At 35.2% G+C, this 21,955-nt stretch overlaps 1 protein-coding gene across 1 annotated transcript in view; it reads left to right on the top strand.

Annotated features, from left to right (window-relative positions):
- SEMA3E (semaphorin 3E) overlaps window positions 1–21,424 on the top strand; it is a 227,502-nt gene extending 206,078 nt beyond the window's left edge. Inside the window, exons 15-17 of the mRNA XM_081147630.1 lie at window positions 87–154; window positions 1,625–1,764; window positions 17,219–21,424. Coding sequence (XP_081003756.1) covers window positions 87–154; window positions 1,625–1,764; window positions 17,219–17,719 — 709 coding nt within the window. The 3' untranslated portion in view covers window positions 17,720–21,424. The remainder of the gene's footprint in view (window positions 1–86; window positions 155–1,624; window positions 1,765–17,218) is intronic.
- Window positions 21,425–21,955: the final 531 nt, after the last annotated feature.

Genomic DNA, 21,955 nt, shown 5'->3' with positions numbered 1-21,955 from the left:
CTTGAATCTTTAATGCAGTTGGCAATATTTTAAAGTCTGGAAAATTGAAATCTGAACATGTCCTAAATGCATTTATTTTCTTTCAGGCGGTTCCGCAGACAAGACGTGCGGCATGGAAATGCAGCTCAGCAGTGCTTTGGACAGCAGTTTGTCGGTAACCCATGGAAAGTTGATGGCTATGGGTTACTTAGAGTGTACATTGAAGAGAAATTGCACAATTCTTAAAAGGGGTCCTTGGTTTCTTTTGTGATTGATATATACAAGTCTAGTGTTACTGAAAGTATTCTTTTTTTCTTCCATGTAGTTAAAATGTTGTGGATTTGACATATACTCTTTACTTATTTAGGAAATGAAGTTTTATGAAGTTCACTGTTAGACTTCAAAACAGGAAAATCTAGAATAACAATGCTGCGTGGTTTAGGTGGCTAATGCCACAGGCATTGATCTGTAGGACTCCTCTTTCCATCTCAACCCTGCGAATGTCCTCTCCTTGTTATATAACATATGGATCTTCTATCAAGAGTGATCTAACTTGTGTTAAGTTACCTACTAAATTTTGGGATAGAATAAAGTGAAAACCTGACTTTTTCATTGGAGTAGAATAAGCTTAGAGCTGGGTTGGTTGTGCAGATGTGGGTTTCTGAGGAACAGGGGTAGGTAGGAACAGTGCTGGGGCTCTTCACACCCTGATGGTGGCTGGTGAAAGGGCTGTGCTTAGTGTCACTGGTTTCACCAGAAGTAACAGAGGAAGGGGCACCATGATTGGAGACCAGCAGTGTTTACACACAGTTCCAGAGACTGCAGCCCAGTAGTAGTTTGCTAGACCCCAGGCTGACTCAGGATTTGGTGCAAGAATCAAGCCTCTGAGAATATCAGCTAGAGAAAGGCAGGATCTTAATCCTAGGGAAACTTAGGGGTCAGTTTTAAAGGTGAGGACACAGGCATAGGGAAAAGCCCTGGGATCTACTTATTGAATTTCACCTTAGTTAAAACAACAAAAATTAAATCCGCTTGTTCTATTCCCCTCTGCAGTTAGGTATACTTGCCTGCATGCTAGGGTTCAAGTTCAGTGAGAGCCTTTCTGATCCAAGATACAGTTTATAATCAGGAAGCTCTGGTTCACAAAACCCTTAGTTCAGTTTCATATTCCTTTCTTACTGCAGGGGCCCAATATCTGGATAAGTGCCATCTCTTGTCAAGATACCATTCGCACTTGTGTTTACATAGCGCCCTGTCACTTTGATTGCTTTCTGCTCTTGTCTGCAACCATGAATTGAGTCCTACGCCTTGTTTGAGCACTTGGTGCTCATCTTCTCTTGCCTGCTTTGCTAAGCACGTGCCACTGATGAATCCTTTTACTGTTGTGATTGTCTTATCCTTTTAAACCAAAAGATTCCAGTTACTTCCTTCTGTCCCATTCCGTAGCCTGCTGTGTCTTCAGTGTTGAGATTTTGGTATGCCACTCACTCTAAGAAAACTCCTTTAAGTGACCTTGCATCGAAATGAGCAATAACTAATGAGAGTTATTCACTTTGCTGCAGGGATCTGAATACATAATCTTTTAAAAATATAATTTACCAGTAAAATCAAAGTCTTAAGGCTGATCATAACATTTATATTGTAGGGGATGCTTTGGATAAGACTGAAGAGCGACTGGCATATGGCATAGAGAACAATAGTACGTTGCTGGAATGCACTCCACGATCTTTGCAAGCAAAAGTTATCTGGTTTGTGCAGAAAGGACGTGACACAAGAAAAGAAGAGGTAATTCAAAGCTGTACATTCACACCATGGTGTCTTTCTGATAGTGTTCAATTAGTCAATAGATGATCATTTATTTGGGTGCTTAAAAAGTAACAGTCTTGTTCTATACGCATCATTTAAAAAGTGGGTTTATTTATTGTGATTTATATACATATAAAGATTTTAAATACATACACACATAGATTTTTACATACACTTATATATAATATAAATGAATTATATAAACAAATGTTTCTGTGTATGTATGCATACACACACACACATATATAATTTAGATCTTGGAAACTGGATTTTTATTCAGGAACTACTTATAGTTTTATGATTGTAGTGTCATATTGTCAAAATGATAGTGTTAAATTTTACCTTCCAAGACAATGTTCTAGAAAAACAGCAAACTTAAACACCATTAACAGACATATCTAAGACATATGGATAATTGAATTGAAACAAAAACAATAGCAGCAGTATTAAACCAGTTATTTGATTAAACTGTTAAATCATGATGGGACCTTGACACAGGGCTTCCACCGTTTTTCACAGGGGACAAAAGAAAAGCATCAGCTCTTTTGTTTTTTAAAGCCAGTTTAGTGGTAAAGATTATATTTCTGAAATCATTTAAATAATGAGAGAAGAACAAGTTGGACAACTTTTATAGACAGAAGGACAAGCAGCATTTAAAACATACATACAGAGTAGTCTGGAGGCAGTTACTGGATAAAAGAATGCGAGTCTAGGGAGCTGGTTGTACATAGGAAGAAGTCAAGGGCGTGAAGCAGTTAGGGAAAGCAGATAAAGCTTTGTTGATGTTGATGTAGGCCTTGAGCTCAATTTTTACAAAAGTGGTATAAAAATAGAAAGTAGAAGAAAATTGCGTCATAGTAATAGAACATAGATGTTGGTGAATATTGGAGAAGTGGTCCCTGGTAAAGAGAAGGTTGCCAGTTGAATAAGGGAAAGAAATTCTGGAGACTTGCCTTAGGACACAGGGGAGAGCTAATAAGTGCGTAATGGAGAGAGTGAATGAAGTTTCCACCTCACTTTGGCACTGGAGACCAAGCATTTGTTATTGGAAGCCAAAATTATTGATTCCAAATATAGAGTATATTGCCTTTTTATGCTTTTTCCCCTAGCCTATTGTGGAACTAAAAATCCAACATGATTTTGGTCCAAAATTATACACTACATTCTGAAAGATGATTAAATTTGTAAATCCCATGATTCTGAGATAGCTATTAAAGAGTAAGTCACTTCAACTTAACAAAGGCTATTAGAAATAATACAGAAAGGCAATCAGGAAAAGACCATTTTCCTAAATTTTATGATGCCATAAGAATAAACACATGTCCAAAATGTTACATACAGCACGTTTTACTGAAATAAATTGTTGACTTAGCACTACCATACTTTTCATTCCACAAATCTGAGGTGAAACTGGTTTTTAAATCCCATCATAACTCACCTAGCAAGAGAGGGCCTGGGAATATTCTGGAGTTCCTCCAGTTGAATGGCTTCAGAAATCAAAAAAGTAATTCTTTCATCTGTAGTTTTCTTCAGTCAGATTGTTCTGCTTCTAATTTGGAACTCACCATAAACTGCCTTATTTGGAAATCTTTACCAAATAATTTTGACATGCTGCATCCATCACAATGCTCACTTTTAAACTTCTTTCCCACATTGTTGATATAGTTACTTCTTTACCCAAAGTTTAGTCCCTATTTTCAACTACATTTAAGTATCCCTGACTGATATATTTACTGATATTTTAAAATTTTGAATGTAGTTTCTTCATTAAAAGTTTTGTCATAAGAAGAAATTAATATAGTACTTAATTTCTATAGACATAACAATATATACATTGATTTAATTACTATCTAAAATAAAACAAAACACAAATTTGTTGACAATGGAAGCTGAATATGTATGTTATATACACAAACAATAACTTTGCAGATATGCCTTTTAAAATTTTTAGAGTCTATTTAGAGTCTTTTTTTCTCTCTCTCCCCCCACTCCTCCACCCCTGCCTTCCCTCTGAAAATTTTCACACTGTTCCTTGGTTTTATATCTCTATATCTGTTTAGTTTATTTTGTTCATTAGATTCCACATACGAGTGAGATCATGTGGTACTTGTCTTTTTCTAACTGGCTTATTTCACTTAGCATAAGCCTGTCCAGGTCCATCCATGCTGTCCCAAGGGTAAGAGATTCTTCTTTTTTACAGCTCCATAGTGTTCCATGGTGTAAATGTGCCACAGCTTTTTTATCCATTTACCTACTGATAGGCAAAGAGTTTTTTAATTCAGAGTTTTGTGTAAAGACCATTTTTGTACTTATTACAGTTACTATAAGGCAGCTAAGATAATTATTTTATTATCAAATCTTGATCATGGTAAAGGATGTTCAAGTTCACCTCCTCCAACTCTCACCTCATATGGAAATGCTTTTGAGAGTACCCCTTACTGTGCCCATCAAGGCTCATCGTGGACACTGTAAGCCACAAGAAGTCACTTATGTGCAGTCAGATCATAACCTTTGTAAAAACTAATCGTCATATGTGCATCCTCGTTTTATTGGACTGAAATTTTTGAGTCTGGAGTATCTGCCTACAAATCCAATTTCAGCCCTCTGAAGTTACACAGAAACCACATATTCAGGCAGATATGTTTTTAAAAATGAATCTTTAGAAATGCTTTAGATAGCATCTAGCAATTCCATTATCTAGTTCCTAAGCTGGATTGCTGCAGTTCTCTCAAACATGTACTTTATAGTGTCCTGCTTCCTTAAATACTATATACGAAACATAATCTCTATACTTTTTATTTATTTTACAAATGTTTATTGAAAGCCTACTTTATTATTACTTCATAAAGGAGCATTTTCACTTGGCTTGATGACCTGGTTAATTATGATGTGAGTCAGTTATTGTAATATCCTGAGGGAAAAGACTTGATAGATGCGGCTGTTTTTTAATGTGCATCTGCTGCACACAGGAACCGTGGTAGGCACCTCACCTTATTATTCTTAGATCTCACAACTGCAACATTAGACATAATCTCATCTTACAAATGCAGAAACTAAAAGAAGCAGAGCTCACAGTCAGCATAGCTCATAAACATAGCTCAAAACAAAGCATAGCTCATAAACAAAATGAAAAGAACCATAGCTCATAAACAATGACAGACCCAAGATTTGGACCAGGTATTCCTGGCATTTTTAGACTATGCTATTTTATTCTAAATGTATTTATAAATGAGGTAATTGAGACACAGACTTTCCTGATTACTCACAGCTAGTAAAGTAGATTCAAATATAGGTCTCTATGTTCTTTCTACTAAACTACACAACCTTCTGAAATCAGAATTCTAAATACAGTTTTGGACGTTTTGGGACATGGCACAAATGGAAAACTGTTCATAGCAGAAGTTCTGGAATTTTATTTCTGAAAAATTCTCCTGATATCAGTTTGAGACATATAGATTCAGATATACATATACATATAGATGATATAGATATAGACATAGGTATAGATATAGATATATCTTTTCCCATTAGAATTTAGTGGCACATACTGCTGGAGCCTTGGTGCAAAGGCAATGTCCTCATGTTTAGATGTCTGAGGACCTGTTATTAACTGAAACAGTTCCCACTCTAAGCATTAATACTAGGAGTCATTTTTTTAAAAAATATATCTTTATTGATTTCAGAGAGAGGAGGGAAGAGGGACATAGAGAGAGAGAAACATCTATGATGCGAGGGTCATTGATTGGCTGCCCCCTGCACACCCCCAACTGGGGATCAAGCCCGCAACCTGGGCACGTGCCCTGACTAGGAATCAAACTGGGATCTCCTGGATCCTAGGTCGATGCTCAACCTCTGAGCCACACCTGGCTGGGCTAGGAGTCATTATTATATGATGTATACACTAATGTACATATTTCCAATCTCGAATTGTCTTTTCAGACTTCTACTCTCTCCCTGCTGGTAGAACAATTCTGTGTCAGAATAAGTATGTTCTATCATTTGAGTCTATGTCAATGTGCACCTCAGAGCACTCTACCTCGTTTTTTAGGGTTTATTTATTCATTTGCTTTATCCATTCATTTAAACTTATTTACTAAGTATCTACCATAGAGCACCTACCATATATTTTGCTTTCATAAAACCTGTATTCTGGAGAACAGAGAAAGATGATGATGATGATAATGACAACAATGCCACCACTAAATAATCATTATGTTCAATGTATCCGATGATCAAAATGAGAAAAATGCAAGAGAGATTACTTGCAGGGAGAGGTGCAATTTTAAATGGGTGGGCATGGAAACTCACCAACGAGTGATATTTAGAAGAAGACTTGAAAGAGGGGAGGTAATAGGCTACGTGGCAGTGTTGGAGAAGAACTTTTTGGACAATGGGAACCAAAGGTACAAAGGCCCTTGATGTGGGAGTTGCACCCAATATATTCAAAGAACATCAGGATGAAGGACAGTGTCGCTGGAGGGGAATGAGCACTAGAGAGACTAATAAACTATGAGTCCAAGGGTGAGGTCAAGGGCAGCTCAAGCAGGGATTGTTAAACCTTTATAAAGTGGCTTTAGTGTTTGCTTTAACTTAAATAGAAAACCAGTGAGTAGTTTTCAGCAGAGCCATGACGATCAAAATTTGGTTTTAGAAAGATCGCTTTGGTTATTGTATTAAGAATATAGTATGGGGGGGTGAGGTTAAAAGTGGAAGCAGGTAATCATTCAGGTGATAGGGACATAAATCTTTATGTTCAATGGTAAAACATTAACTATTATGTGCCCTTTACTGTCAGGGTCAAATGGTGTCCAAGTGACTACCTCATACACATAGTAGCCATGGACGTATACTCTCTGGTACCACTGAGACTTGTGAAGTCTGTTTAACATCTCAGATGGAATACCTTCTGTTCTCCTCTGTTTAAGTGTCTGTAATTCATGTTTTGAACTCAATAAATGTTCACTTGAAGCCTACTTTAATAGGTGATGAATAAATCACAGCCCTGGCCTCTTTGAAGCCCATAGTCTTATAGTGAATACAAGAATGTAAACAATTAATTTTGCTATAGTATGTTCATTGTAAGTTATGTTGAAACTACAGGAAAAGAAAATGGTCTTAACCAACAGGCCCAGTATGGAAGTGGCATGATGGACAAACAAGAAAAGGGTCAAGGCAGAGGTTACATTTGAGTCATGTCTCAATGGAGGAGTAGAAGTTAACTACTACAAGTCTATGTGATGGAGACGAGAAACAGTACAGTACGTGTATGCTTGTGGCTGGGAATGAGGGTGAAAAATTGAGTAGATAGATCGAGGAAACATTTCACTTTATAAGCCAATGAGAACACCTTAGACAGACTGTTTATACACATTACTCTAGAAACTGGTTTACAGGCTTGGAGGACAAGCAAGATGTCAAGAAGACCATTTAAGAAGGTATTTCAAGTCAACTGAAAGAGTTTTGACCAAAACTAAACAGTGGTAGCAGGAATGGAAAGACATTTTAATTTTTATGAAATAACATTGAGTGCCTTTGATATTTAAAATAAAAGAGAGCCCGGCTGGGTGTGGCTCAGCGGTTGAGCGTCGACCTAGGATCCAGGCAACCTGGGTTCAATTCCCGGTCAGGGCACATGCCCAGGTTGTGGGCTCGATCAATGACTTTCTCATCATTGATGTTTCTATCTCTCCTTCTCCTTTCCTCTCTCTGAAATCAATAAAGATATATTAAAAATAAAATAAAATAATAATAAAATAAAATAATAAAATAAAATAGAAGCAATAAAAAAATGATTTACATTTTCCTTGTTTGGGTGTTTGTGTGGTAAATGATGGAGTATCATGATTCAAAGAATATAGAGAGGGGATTATCTCTAGGTGGCGGCATATAGGTGTATATGTTTAAATTTCTTTTTACAAAGTTGGAATCATTATATACATTTAAATATGCCTTTTCATCTACTGTAGTGGTAATATTTCCCAAAGTCTTTAAATATTATTTAAAACTATTTTATGGTTATGAGATATTCCATCATTTGTATGTACAATAAGGAATTTAACAAATCCTTTTTGGACACTTGTTCTGTTATTGTTTTCATTCTCTCTTATACACTTACTCTTTAGTTTATTCAGAATATATTCTAATGTATCATGCAAAGAGTAAAATTTGGTTTTATCTTTTTTGAAATGATTCGCTCAGTTTCTGATCATCCAATTTAAATTTTCTCCCAGCCAGATTGAAATAGTATCATATCACATATTAAATCTGTGCATATACTTTTGGGGGGGAAAAACACAAAGAATATAAAGAGGAAAAGAAGGTTTAGGAAAAAGATGTTGAGTTCATTTTTGGCCATGTTGAATTGGGATCTCTTGTAAAGCATTCAGATGGAGCTGTCCTTCTGGCATATGCATATTCAGGAATATAAAGCACAAAGCAAAGAATTGGAATGGTAAGAAATAGGTGAGGGACATCAGCAAGAGGTAGTATAAGGCAAGCAAGTAAGCTCTGGTCCCTAAGACCAGCATTATAATTTATCTTTTGGTAAGCATGGAAAGTTTATTTCCCCTGCATCCTCTATTGATCTTTTCATTATGGATTCCCTACTTAAGAGAAATATATTTGTGTGTTTACGTGTCCTAAAAATAAAGTATCTCACTTTAAAATAGCTAATGATATGCATTGTAGAGATTGCTTAAATAATGCACAAATGTACATATTTATTATGGAAAATTCAAGAGAGAAAGGAAAGTTAACATCAAAACTACAAAACTTCCACTTCACTTCACCCTCAGTTCTTCTTTTTTCTTTGTACCAAAAGTTGTCACTTCTCAACCTCTGACTTTAGATCACATACAATCAGTACTTCCTTCCAGATAACTTAGTGTTCATTGCATCCATGCTAGAGGTGTACCGTTTTAATTAAAACATAATTGTATTGATGATTCATGCATTATGGAGGCACTTTCTTTTGTAAAAACACAACAAAACAAATGGAGTACACAAATTACATCTCTTCTTATTGCAGTTGCACTATGTCATCTCATCCTTATTCTACCATCTTGTTTGCTAAAATGACTCATATTCTCCTGACCTTTACCAATGCTAACACATGACAGGGGGTCTAAAGAAATCAATGACAGCCATAAGCTTACTTTTTTCTTTATACATATGTACTGAAAGCATCAGGTTTGTTCCACATTAATATAATTTTTTTGCTGTTTTTTCTTGTCATAACATAAAGTGCATTAACTCTTTGCCTTGTTTGAAACATGTTTAGTAGTTCTGATTGTTTCTATTTCAGTCTATTAAAATATCCTCATCATTTTTCAACTAACAACTCTTTATAGATAAATATTCAAAATTTATGATTTGCAGCCTTGAAGCATATTTTTTACAATGTAATATTTTAGTTTTGGAGTAATTAGCAGTATAACACATTAATTTCATTTTTTTTTTTCTTCTTCCCAATGGCAAAGACAGTTCCTATTGTATGAATAAAAATATAAAGAACTTTGCGGTCACAAAAATAGAAATGCATCTAGAGTTTTCGATAGAACTCTCTTCTGTTAATATTCCCAGATAATACTGGACATCTTTGAAAAGTAAACATATCTTCCTATATTTATGGAATCAAATATAGATCTATGTTTTATCCCGCTGAGAGCACTCTGACTCTGGGCATCTAATTAAACAAAGCTACATGGTAATGTAGCAAACCCACTGTTAGCACACAGTAGATACTCAAAAATACTAATTCCTTTCACTTTACAATTCCTCTTGTTCTAGTGTAAATTATAATTCATATAGTCTTCTAGAGAATCAAAAATGTACTGTGGTGAAGATATACCAGCCTAGAACCGTGTATCTGTACCACATTTTATATCCCCAAAGAATAGCTTAGATTGAACTGAACTGGGGTACCTTGTCCTCACCTGACACTGAGATGTTACCTTAAGGAAATGCATTTATTGTAGTGCTGTTGTTTGGATACCTGACTCTCATTTTATGAAAACACAGAAGAGATTTTTACTCAGGCCTCAGTACCAGGAAAAGATGTACTTCTCATGAGGAATAATTTAAAAAATATATTTAGGAGACATTTGGGTCTTAGAATTTATCATGTTTTCTTCCTGCCTTTGATCACTAGGCAATTTAGCATTGAGTTTGTACTCCAGTTATAATAGCTGTTCAGTGCCTTATACTGCGCATTTTTGTGTTCAAACATTATCTTTACTTTTCTCCTCTGTCCTCTTACTTTCCCTTGATCCTGATCATCCTGACATTCTTATCTATGGAAAACTTTAATAAAATGTTACTCTTAGCCCTGGCCAGTGTGGTTCAGTGGCTAGAGTGTCGCCCCAAGCACCAAAGGGTCATGGGTTTGAATGCCACTCAAGGGCATGTACCTGTGTTGTAGGTTCGATCCCATGTGCAGGTGGCAACCAACCAATGTGGCTCTCTCACATCAATGCTTCTCTCTCTTTCTCTTTTCCCCTCCTTCCTTCCCTCCCTTTCAACTCTCTAAAAGCTAATGGGAAAATCTCCTCAGGGAGGATTAACAAAAACAAACAAGCAAAAAACCCATTACCCTTAAACTAATGCTGTTTGTTTATTTTTGAGCAGTATTTATGAAATCATATGACTGTACAATACTCAAGCATGAACAGATTACAAACAAACTTAGTTTATTGCTTGCAAAACCAGGATAATCATTACAAACAACTGGAAGGTTTGGTTTTGTTTTTTTGCATTTTGGTTCATTTGTTTTTTGCCTTCAGATGCATAATTAAATATACTGCTTAGTTTATGGCACATACAAGTCTCCTCTTGTTTGACTTTTTTTTCCTGGAACACCTTTCTCTTCTTTCATCTTGCTTCCTCATATGCTTCCATTGTAATGAATGCAGCATGCCCAATACACATTTGTATTTTGAATAAGTGTAGAAAATTTTGAGTTTGCATGAGCCATAAAAATAAATATGTTATAGATCTTATTCTGCTGCTTCTTACTTTTTAAAACTCAACACTCTGTTTTCATGGTTTATCACGATTACTGTGTCTCTAGTCCATGGTTTCTGACTGCTACTTCACATGCCTTAGCATTGCTCTTAATTGGTCCATTCTCCTCAGAGTGGCCCCAAAGTGGCCTTAATCCCTATTATCATGTCCTTATTGATAACCTCTGCAAATAACTCCATATAGATCTGAGTGTAAATTTCTGCATTATTAACTGTCAACATCCTTCATTTCTATAATTATTATTGGCTTACTTTCCAGAATTTCTGCACCATCTTCACTCTCAAAGCACTTTATGTGGGCTCCCATGTCCCCACATACCAATATTTAGTGTATTTTAATTTTTGCCTTTCTTCTGTGTGTGAGGTAGTATATTGTCTTTACATTTGCATTTCTAAGATTACTATTACTACTTGAACATTAACTTGAATACTTATTAAACATTTGGGTTTCTCTTTCTCTAAATTGCCTATTTATGTACTTTTTTTCATTTTCTCATATATTTCTTTTTTTAAATAGTTCTTTGTATCTTCTATATATTAATCCATTCTTGAATATAAATATTTAAAATGTCTTCTTTGATAGAGTTGGTGTTTTTTAATGTAACATTTTTTCACAGTATGGTTTGGAATTCTTATTTGTGATAATTTTCTTATCATCATCTTCTTGTGTTAGAAATAAATTTTCCACATTTGGATCTTTAATCTGAAAGATAAGTACAATTTCATTTGTTTTGTATATAGTGAAATAGGTTTCTTAAATGAGCTGTTAAGTAATTCACTGTGTCTCTACTGGGTAATCATCTCTCATATAGCGAGTCCATATTGGAAAGTGTTTTTAATGAAAGAAATTTTTTATTTTTATTCTGTCATATCTGATATATTTTCTATAAGTCAGCCAAAAATGTCTTTGAGTTAAAGACTGGCCAGATAAACAAACAAATGAACAAACATATATGTAGTTGGTCTTTATTTCTTGACTAAAACTGATCTCATTGTTAAATATATTCTGAACTGAACCAGTTCAGGGCCGGTGTCTGCCCTTTTTCTATGAAAACTGTGGAACCGTATCGTTGATACACATGGAAGCCACTGCTTCCTCTTGACCAGCTACCAGATGTGCAGGGTTCTTTGTTCAATTACTTTTTTTTTATTTGACATTATGAAACATACTGAGTCAATCTTTATAGCTAAGAATATTAAAACCATTTTCAGTAAGAAATTCTGTATGTCTTTAGATTACCTATAAGAATATTTGATAAAATGATGTATTATGTACCATCTCCTTGACCAAGGCAATCTGGCCTGCAGACGCAGAAAAAGAACAGCTGGGTGAAAACACTCCTGTAATCAAGATTTCATGTTGAAGGTACCCATGTTAACTAAAGTGGAAAGATAAAATCGTGGAAGGACTTCAAATACAAATGTTTAAGTCATTTATTATTTTTAGGTATTCATAAGCCATGGAAGACAACCCTAACTTTCAAGGTGCTTTAACCTACATAGTGTACAGCCATCCAGATCTAAGAGTTAAAACTACTTTTATTCTTGAATATATGATTCACTGTAACCAGGAGGAGAGACCTGAATTCTGAGACAGGCCATATCTCTAACATGCACATAAATGAGGTAGAACAAGTCCCATTGTAGTTATCTTGCTTCCACATCTTCGAACTAGTCTGGACTTTATATATATGCACAATGCCATGTTTCTCGAAGTTGGGTTTCTGATAATGAAAGAAAAGCCTTCTTTGTATGCCAGATTTTTTTAAAAATCATTGCTCTCTTAATCCAGAGGTCAGTGATTTGTATTTATTTCAATTTTGCCTTTATTTTATTTTAAAACGCTTCCATAAACCACTTGTTATATGCCAGAATCTAGGCTAGATAACTTTTATATTTTCTCATGTGTTATTCACTCTCACAAGAGATATAGTAGAAAGAGAAGAAAGGATCATTCGATGAGGATGTTTGTGTACAGATGCTTTTCAGGTGAAGGCGGTTTCCTAGAGCTGCTTGTCCTGTATATCTGTGAGGCATATGTAGGCCTCTCATATTAGTTGCTAATTGCTCCTGAAATTATGCTTGCTTCCTCCCCATCCAAATCACTATTGGGTTTACACAGAAATGGTGAATTACTTGGCTATATTTTTATTGGTATAGCTCATTGTCTTGCATGTTTGCATACTCTGAACAAGTTAATAGGTTTTCATTTTCACTATTTTTCTGAGCACTCTACTCATTATGGAATATTCATAATGATTAAAAGACCTTTGCCCTTATGAAACTTATAGTACAAGGTGGGGCAAAAGTAGGCTTACAGTTGTTCATGTGGAAAATAATGCAATATTTAATAAATAATAATACAAGAATAAACTTTGTGTTTCATGTACTCACAACTGTAAACCTACTTTTGCCCCACCCTGTATTAAAGAGATGAAACTTGCATGGGAGAATTATTTGAAGAGGGTTATAAATACCATCTTATGTGCTACAAATATGAATGTGATTGACTTATAAAAATAAGAAACAAAACATCTTCATGAGCTATAAAGAAAGTATTCACTTAAGATGCTAAAGTTTAAGCCTAGAAGGAAATTTTATAAATTGTAAATTTTATAAATTGGTAAACACTACAAGGGAGTTGACTAAAGGGAAGAAAGACTGAGACCAGAATAAGACATGGAAGTGGGAAATTAGATTGCAATACAGGGAACTGAGAGCAGGAATTATGAAAAGGAAGACTTGACTCTATTATTGTACAGGTTGTCCCCACTACCTGCCCTTAAAATTAAAACATTGTTCCTGTGCTGGTAGCATGACTTGTATTAAAATGTTTACTAAATGTTCATAAGAATCACACACAAAAATACATCCTTCTTGCTCATAACTTTTATTCAAACATAAAACCAAAATAAATTTACAAGTAAAATATAAGCAAATCTATACATCATTTAAATGTTTACTTAATGTGATGATTTTTTTTCACTGAAATAAAGTATCTCCATGAACATAATATGGGACACAGACTACCACATATGTGTGCATGTATAAAACATCTGCCTATAGCACTGTGTGCCATGTGATGACTCAATCCCCTTAACACTTTATTCAAGTGACTTCAAAACTTTTTATGTGCATTACTACATAAGGATGCTGTTTGGTTTTCATTTGGCTGGAACGTATCATTAACATATTAAATCCATCTTTGTTCTTAGCAGCTGGAAACTATCAAAGCTTTGAAAGTGGCTCAGATCTATGATAAACACAAATACTAACAATGAGGTTGATCTTCCACATGATCCCAAATATAGTTTTTAAAAATTTATATTAATTATCATGGAAATAATCACACTAATCTAAGAAATCCTTATTGAAAACTCACTGATCTCAGAAATGCCCCTATTCCACCAACCCCAGCCTGAAAGCTCTACTTTAAGCTGTTGGGGATATAGATTTAGAAAGGCAGAATCTGATTAATTGAGCAATTTCCACCTCTCAGGCAAGCAACAGACAGTCTGAATAACTACTCAGTCAGAAGCATGACAAAATGAAGTGAACTTTGAAGAAGAGTAAAATAGTACTCATTTGTTGAAATAAAAGGGGAAGATATGAGTAAGAGGAAAATTAAGGCAAGGGCTGGTTTTATATTACGCAAATTATTACGCTTGATCAGGTGTATAAAGGTTACCAAGTGAAGTGATGGTAATAAGGGAATGAGGACACTTCTACAGGGGTGTGAGGGAGGCCTGTTTGAAGAGTTAACATTTAGATCAGCTTATCTGAATGAGAAGGGACCAGGTGTAGGGAAATTTCTTTAGGCATGAAATAACTGTCAAAGAATCAGTCATGAAGTATGAGAGTCTAGCACTGTGGCAAAAATAGTGAAATGGAATGGATGTTCCTGATGCTCATCACTGAAGAAATGTTGATGGGAATTTGGGATGTTTTGGATATGAGGACAATAATGACAGAAGTAGACATGATCAACAGCTGCAGATAGAGTGACTAGAAGAATGATGATGTAATTTTCAGAAATAGGGAAGTAAGTAAATGGGTGGGGAAGTCTAAGTGGAAAAACAATGAATTGTACATAATTAAGGATCATATAAATCTTGGTCAGTGTTTTGTAACTTATAGGGAACAGAAAACAATAGATTATGTGTAAGATGCACCATCTTAGAGAAGCTGATTTAAATTAGGAAATAGAAGAATTACCAAATGGATGCAAATGAAACATGAGATCACAGAAGGACAGAGGATTGTGCTTTAGAGGAAATTAGAAATCTACAGAAGACACCAAGAAAAGACCCAGGACAGTATAAAGGCTTGTACTACATAGACAAAAAAGACCAAAAAATAAATAAATAAATAAATAAATAAATAAATAAATAAATAAATAAATAAATAAATAAGACAGTTACGTAGGCCAGTCCATCTATGTCATATGCCCTCACAAATTTTAAAACAATGAAGGCTGCCCTTCAGAGTCAGTATTACAAGAGGCATGATGTCACAGGCAGGTTACTGTAGATGGGGAATTTATGGAGAAAGCTAGTGGTGAAGAGAAAATTGGCAAGAGGCCCCATTAAAATGAGCAGAGCAATACAAAGTCCTTTAAGAGTTATTGTCTGTGGCAGGTTTTAAGGATAGATTCTCAGCAAAACCTGTCATTAAACAGACTTTTCCATGTAGTGAAGATGGTTTGGGTTTGAGTGCTCTTCCTGGTTCCTCACTGGAGAACTTCTTGAGTTAATGGTTGCACCCCTTATCTGCCAGGGCATGGTCCTTCCAAGTCAAGGGAAGCACCTATGAAGGACATATGGAACCCCTTCCCTCATTCAACTATGTCACTCTGAAGCTTCTGAGTGATTTCTTTACCTTACATAGCTGAAAAAAATGCCTCAGGGAGCCATATAATTTATCATTAACATTCCTATTTGAGGTACAATCTCTTACTATACCACTAATGCCATTTGGCTACATTATCACCAATTATACAAATGACCACACGTGAGTAATCACATGAGTAATCACATTGCCACTTTGGACATGCCCGAACTGACCAGGGCTCAGGAGAGCTGAGCCTGGCGGGCCATGCCAGGACCTACCACTGGTACAAAAACATGCTCGTCGGAATGGCCTTGACTGCCAATGTGGTTGTGTTTGTTGCTGCTATGCCCCTTTTATATTGGCAAAGGTGAAGATTGCTTTTGTTTTGTGTTCTCAAAGGGGAAATGAGGCAGTATAGTGTAATCACCTTTATACCATCAGCATAGGATGCTGGGCCATATGAAAACACATAGCAATTTGTTTTTTAGCTCAAGGAATGTATATAAGGAAAAGTAGAGAGGTAAGTATTTATAGCACTATGCAAAGTATTATCGCCTATGTTATTTTATTTAAACTACAGAATCTTTCAAGTTACATTAGGATTATTACCTCCATTTTTACAAAGAAAATTAAGGCAGAAATTATGTACAAATGCCCTAGATCACACAGTTAGTAGACAGTGGTGCCAGTATTTGAATCTAGTTTTGTCTAATATCAAATCACATACTCACTAGTACAACTATTGCTAATAAAATACGAGCTATTAGTTGAAAGCCTTACTTACCCTAAATTGTAATTATTTATTTATGGAAGCAATGTGTACAACTGATTACATTACAAACATAAAAAAGAGGTCTTTGAACACTGAAGGTACATGAAAACTTAGTATTTTTACTAGACTGAGAAGCCCTTCAGAGCTGAACTGGATTTTACTTGCTAATTTTTTAACCTCTGTGAAATAGACAGCCTTGCAGACATGTAAAGAATGCTCACTGAATGAATTAACAGATGGGCTTCTTTTTTTTTTTTTTTTTTTTTGGTAAGGAGAGAGGGTGAAGGTAGCTCAGCTCTCTAAACAGAGGTCCTTGTAGAAATGTTGTCCATTATTGTCTGGAAGGCATAAGAACCCCTAAACTAATAATTTGAGAAATGGAATTTGTTCTTTCCATTAAAAAATAACTTAAATAAATCTTACAAATAGTCATTTCACTTTAACTGTGAGTGCTATATAGAACTGAATTTTTTTCTAATGTTTAATTGAAATCACTATAAGGAAAGCTCTCTCACTTTGCTTTTAAACAATATTCATATAAAATGACTTCAGAGTCATTGATATTGTGACCTCAAATGTAATTAAGTTCAGGGCAGAGAGAGAGCGAGAGAGAGAGAGAGAGAGAGAGAGAGAGAGAGGGAGAGCTGATTTAATTACTTAGCCTTACTCCTCTCCCATATATATATATGTGGCTTTTATTATTTCATCATGTGATAATGAAAATGAAAACAGTAGAGGTAGATCGATTACAGGTTGGTGTAATATTCTTCTGGATAATAGTCCAGTGTCATTAATTTTTTTGTCATTGCAGGTGAAGACAGATGACAGAGTGGTTAAGATGGACCTGGGTTTACTCTTCCTAAGGGTACGCAGAATGGATGCCGGTACCTATTTCTGCCAGACAGTGGAGCACGGCTTCGTCCACACGGTCCGTAAGATCGCCCTGGAGGTCGTGGAAGAGGAGAGGGTGGAGGAGATGTTTAGCAAAGACTACGAGGAAGACAGGCCTCCCAAGATGCCCTGTCCAGCCCAGAGCAGCATCCCCCACGGCGCAAAGCCGTGGTACAAGGAATTCTTGCAGCTGATCGGTTATAGCAACTTCCAGAGGGTGGAAGAATACTGTGAAAAGGTCTGGTGCACAGATAAGAAGCGGAAGAAGCATAAACTGTCCCCTTCCAAGTGGAAGTACGCCAGCCCCCAGGAGAAGAAGCTCCGCCCCAAGGCCGAGCACTACCGCCTGCCCAGGCACGCGCTGCGCTCCCGAGGGGCCGGGCCCTCCGCGGCTTCTGAAGAACTTGCGCTTGGAGCCTGAAAGAAAAAAGCAGAAAAAAGAATGAGAAATCATCCAACTTCTTTGCATTACTTACAAGAGATTTCTGTAATACAGAAATGACTGTACAGGTATTGTGATAAATTATTCTACATACTCCTTTGACTGGTTAAACATCACATAAAATTAACTACTTTTTAAAAAAATAAGTATATGGTTCAATGGTTTCACATTATATTTATCACAGAGTGACTATAGCTGTAGTTGCGAGTACTGGACTGCTTTTCCATACCATTACTTTACCCTTGCAAGACTTAAGATAATGGGAATACTGATGAAAATTTTGAGATTTTAATAGTCATGGGAAAAATAAAAATAAATGTTTTAACCTTTCTGAATTTTGCCTTTTCACCACATTGTAAAATATACATACTTAATATCAGATATTTTAACAATCTCATGTCAACTGTAATTTTTAAGAGTTATTGTATCAGTGTTGTCAAAGCCATGAATTTGATGAAGCAGGTGTGTTGTAATTATTGTAAACCATGAAAGAAAATTGTGTTCACCTCGAAAATTCTGCCTTTCATAAAACCTTCAATGAACCATGGAGTGAAGGGAATAATGAGGTGAAGGTAACTTCTCAGAAAGAGCTCAAAGAATGTCAAAACAAAATAAATGGAGTTATACTTAGAACGCTAATTGAAACATTTTTGCTGCCCTCTTCTGGTAGAAAAAGTATATTCTCTCTCTACCTTTTTTTTTTTTTTTTTTAACTACAGTTTTGTTTAGTAAATATTCAAAAGCAGTTTCTCAGTGGGACATCTAATCCATTTTTCAGAAAAAACTAACTGAGATAAAAATGTGTTAATGCTTACATTATGCTTTAAGATGTTAATGAATAACTTATTACCTCACAAGCCAAAAATAATATCACAGCACTGAAATTCTATAAAAACTTAAATGTTATGCCTTCTAAATAGTCTTCCCTGAAATATAAAATATATTCCAGAAACATAGTGTTTTATTTCTGAAAAAATATTAAAGCATTTTGCTCTCAGATATCAAATTTTCCTCTATTTTATATTGACAAGTGGGAAATTATTTCAGGAGTTCACTGAACTACCAAGATGTTCAGAGCACTTTTACTTTTCTCTTATAAATAGTATCAAGAGATTTTATTTTTGAAAATGTTTATTTCCTAAAGCTTTTTCTTCTATTTTATTTAGCAATTGCCTTTCTAAAATATAATATTTGAGACTTTTCATTTAAATAAAAATTAAAACAAATGAATTACACATAAAAACAAGTATGAATTTTTAAATGTTAATTTTAAATAATATTCCTTTTTGTTTTCAAAATTAGCTTAGAGGCTATATAAATAAGGTTAATAACTTGTATTGACTTTCCATTTTATTCTAAAATTAACAAATACATAAATGTTTTAAGAAAGTTTAAAAAGTTCATTCAGTAAACTGCCCAGCTACAAAAGGTCTAAAGGATACAAATATATTCAAAATAAACATTATCTGAAAAACCCAGTTGCTATTTACATAAGAATCCACTGGAGGTCATTGCTGCCCACCAATATCAACTGGAAAAAGAATGTACTGAAAGTTACATAAAAAGAGATATTTCAGTAAACCTGCCCAATGTAGAAAAATAGAACAATAATCACAAATTATAGGACCTTTAGCAAAGTTTATGTCTGAAACACTCAAATTGAACAGGTAAGTCAATAAAGCGCAACTCATTGAAAATATTTTTCCATTAACACAAGAGAAGAGAAGGCAGGATGTTCCCCTGTATTTGAATTTAAAAAAAGAAGCAGATATGGCATAAGTAGCTATTTTAATCTCAATACATAAAAGCAGTTAATAATAATGATAGCAATAATGTCACTTATGAACTAAAATATCTGGTAACTGGGGAAATAAAACTGAGGAAAGTAACTTTTCTGACACATCTTAAGAATTAAATGAACCTACATTCTATTTGACTCAAATGAGCGACTATAAACCAGAAAAAGAAATATTTTGTGTACAATGCTAAACTTGATTCTGGAAAAATAAATACAACCCAAAAATGTTTGAAGGCTCAAGTCCACAATTTAGTGAGAGCACGTCTATGTATATACATACATATGCTTTTTTTGTTGTTTTTTCAGTTCTCTCTCCCCACTCCTCCCATCCCTTTTGTCCATACATGCAAGGGGTGTGTGTGTGTGTCTGTGTGCACACACACATACATCATGACATACTTTAAGAAAAAGTCATTGCCCTCTCAAGAGAAAAACCAATGTTGCTCTGTCTTTGAGAATCTGAAATGTACCACAAAAATATATTCCTAGTCTTTTGTTCTTTCTGGGGTAAAATTCATGTTCAGAATCTCATTTGAGAAATGCTCAGGCTCGGAAAATTACAAATTAATTGATAAGATGTATCCCCTTTTTCTTGAACTTGGGAAGGACACATGCCTAACCACCTGCAGCACTTGGGGAATTATGCTTTTGCCCAGACCCCACTATATTTTCCCCAGACATAAACTCAGTGAAGGAGAGAAAAGCCCTCTGGGAAAACACAGCAAAAAAAGAATCATAACCACCAACCCTAGTTTCAAAAGGGCACCTCCATACAGGGCCAGTCTCCTGCTTCTGCAGGCCTGTTCTATGTTACCCTCCGTTAAGAGAGAGGACCTGTGGATGGATGAGCCTTGGAGGTGTTTCACATCATGATTTGCAACGTCTCTTCCATGCCTAACATCTGACATGGCTAATTTGTCTTTTGTGTTTATTACTGAATATTTCAGCACAAAGCTATCAACTTGGGGAAACAGAAATTAAAAATAGAAATAAACAATAGTGAGAGCTCCAGAAAAAAGAGAACAGAAAGACTTTGCCTATTTAGTAGGTGGCAATTCCATATATATATGAGTTTTTTCCTTCCCAAAATTAGTTAATTACTTATGAGGTTTCCATTGTGCTTAATATTTGCTATAGGGTGTAAGGTTTTGTAAATCTTCATAGTGATTATGAACATTTGTAAAATTTGTAAAATATAATAAATCATTTTGAGTGTTGGTGTTAAGCATGAAAGAAACACAGCAGCTGTTGTCCTTAAAAAGGAATTGCCTTTAGCCTGATAAAAAAAGAAAACTACTCAGCATTGTGTAGATATTTGAGGTCATGAAGGAAAGTGCTGCAGTTATGACGACAATGCACAGTAGGAAGTCGATGTCCTTTTTCTTACAGCAGAGTATCACATCGAAATACTTTCTCAAAAGCAGTGCTCATTTTTAAGGACAATACTGTTGCATTTAAATCAGATATAAATAATAGATTTCCACAAACACTCTTTTGATTGTAGTGTGTTATTTAAGCTGGCATGTTTATTTTATTTTTCTGGGAAGATAACATTATATTTTGGCTTTCATTATAAATTGAATGTGTTGTTTGTTTATATGGCTTAGTTATAAGCTAGAGTACTATATTGGGGTGTTCTTGTCTGTATGCCTTCCTTTTATGTGCTTGCCTGGGTCCATAACAGCATGAGCCAGATTATTTCTTTTCATTGATTATAACCCATGAGGCATTATCATCTGGTGGCAAGCTGCAAAGACCATTGACAATGTGTTTTATTGACTATCACGTGGATCTGCCACTATACACTGCACAATTTGTTTGTACTGTTATGTATAATTTCTATTTAGTTCAACTTAGATGATAAATAAATATTTGCTAAATCCTTACATGCCTTCTAAAGTGTTTTCTAAATTTTTGTCAGTTGAATTCAAGTTTCATAATATGTCAAGCCTAAATGTAAACATACAATGTTAGAGTAGCACTATTTTTTTTAAGAAGTTAGGAAACAATTCAGTTGTTTTTTCTTGGAAATACGTAAGTCAAATTTCTCGAGGAGGAAAGAGCCCATTCATCTCATTACCTTGCAGCAGTTGGGTTTATTTATGCCGCATCATGCTCCTAGTGCCCGCAGCCAGGAGTTCCTTTCTAAACTGCATTGTCCAGATAGGAGAGAGTGAAAATGAATGCATTTAGAATGGTAACCAGCAGGATGTCTACGGTTTGGGCAACCCTTCACATATATCTTAAGGTAGCTTAATTGTTGTTCTCTTTGCTATTTTTATAAGACTTTGGAGAGGTCATTTAAATGAGATTTAGTGTTAAATGATTCTCATTTTGGGGAGTTTTGTTTTTAAGTATTGTGGTGGTAAGTAATTATAATGCTTAGAAAGAAGACATGGGCAGCAATTCCAGCATAG

Source organism: Miniopterus schreibersii, assembly GCF_964146895.1.
Source record: "Miniopterus schreibersii genome assembly, chromosome: 9".
In the NCBI taxonomy this organism is placed as follows: domain Eukaryota; kingdom Metazoa; phylum Chordata; class Mammalia; order Chiroptera; family Miniopteridae; genus Miniopterus; species Miniopterus schreibersii.
This window is presented reverse-complemented; position numbering and strand designations above follow the sequence as displayed.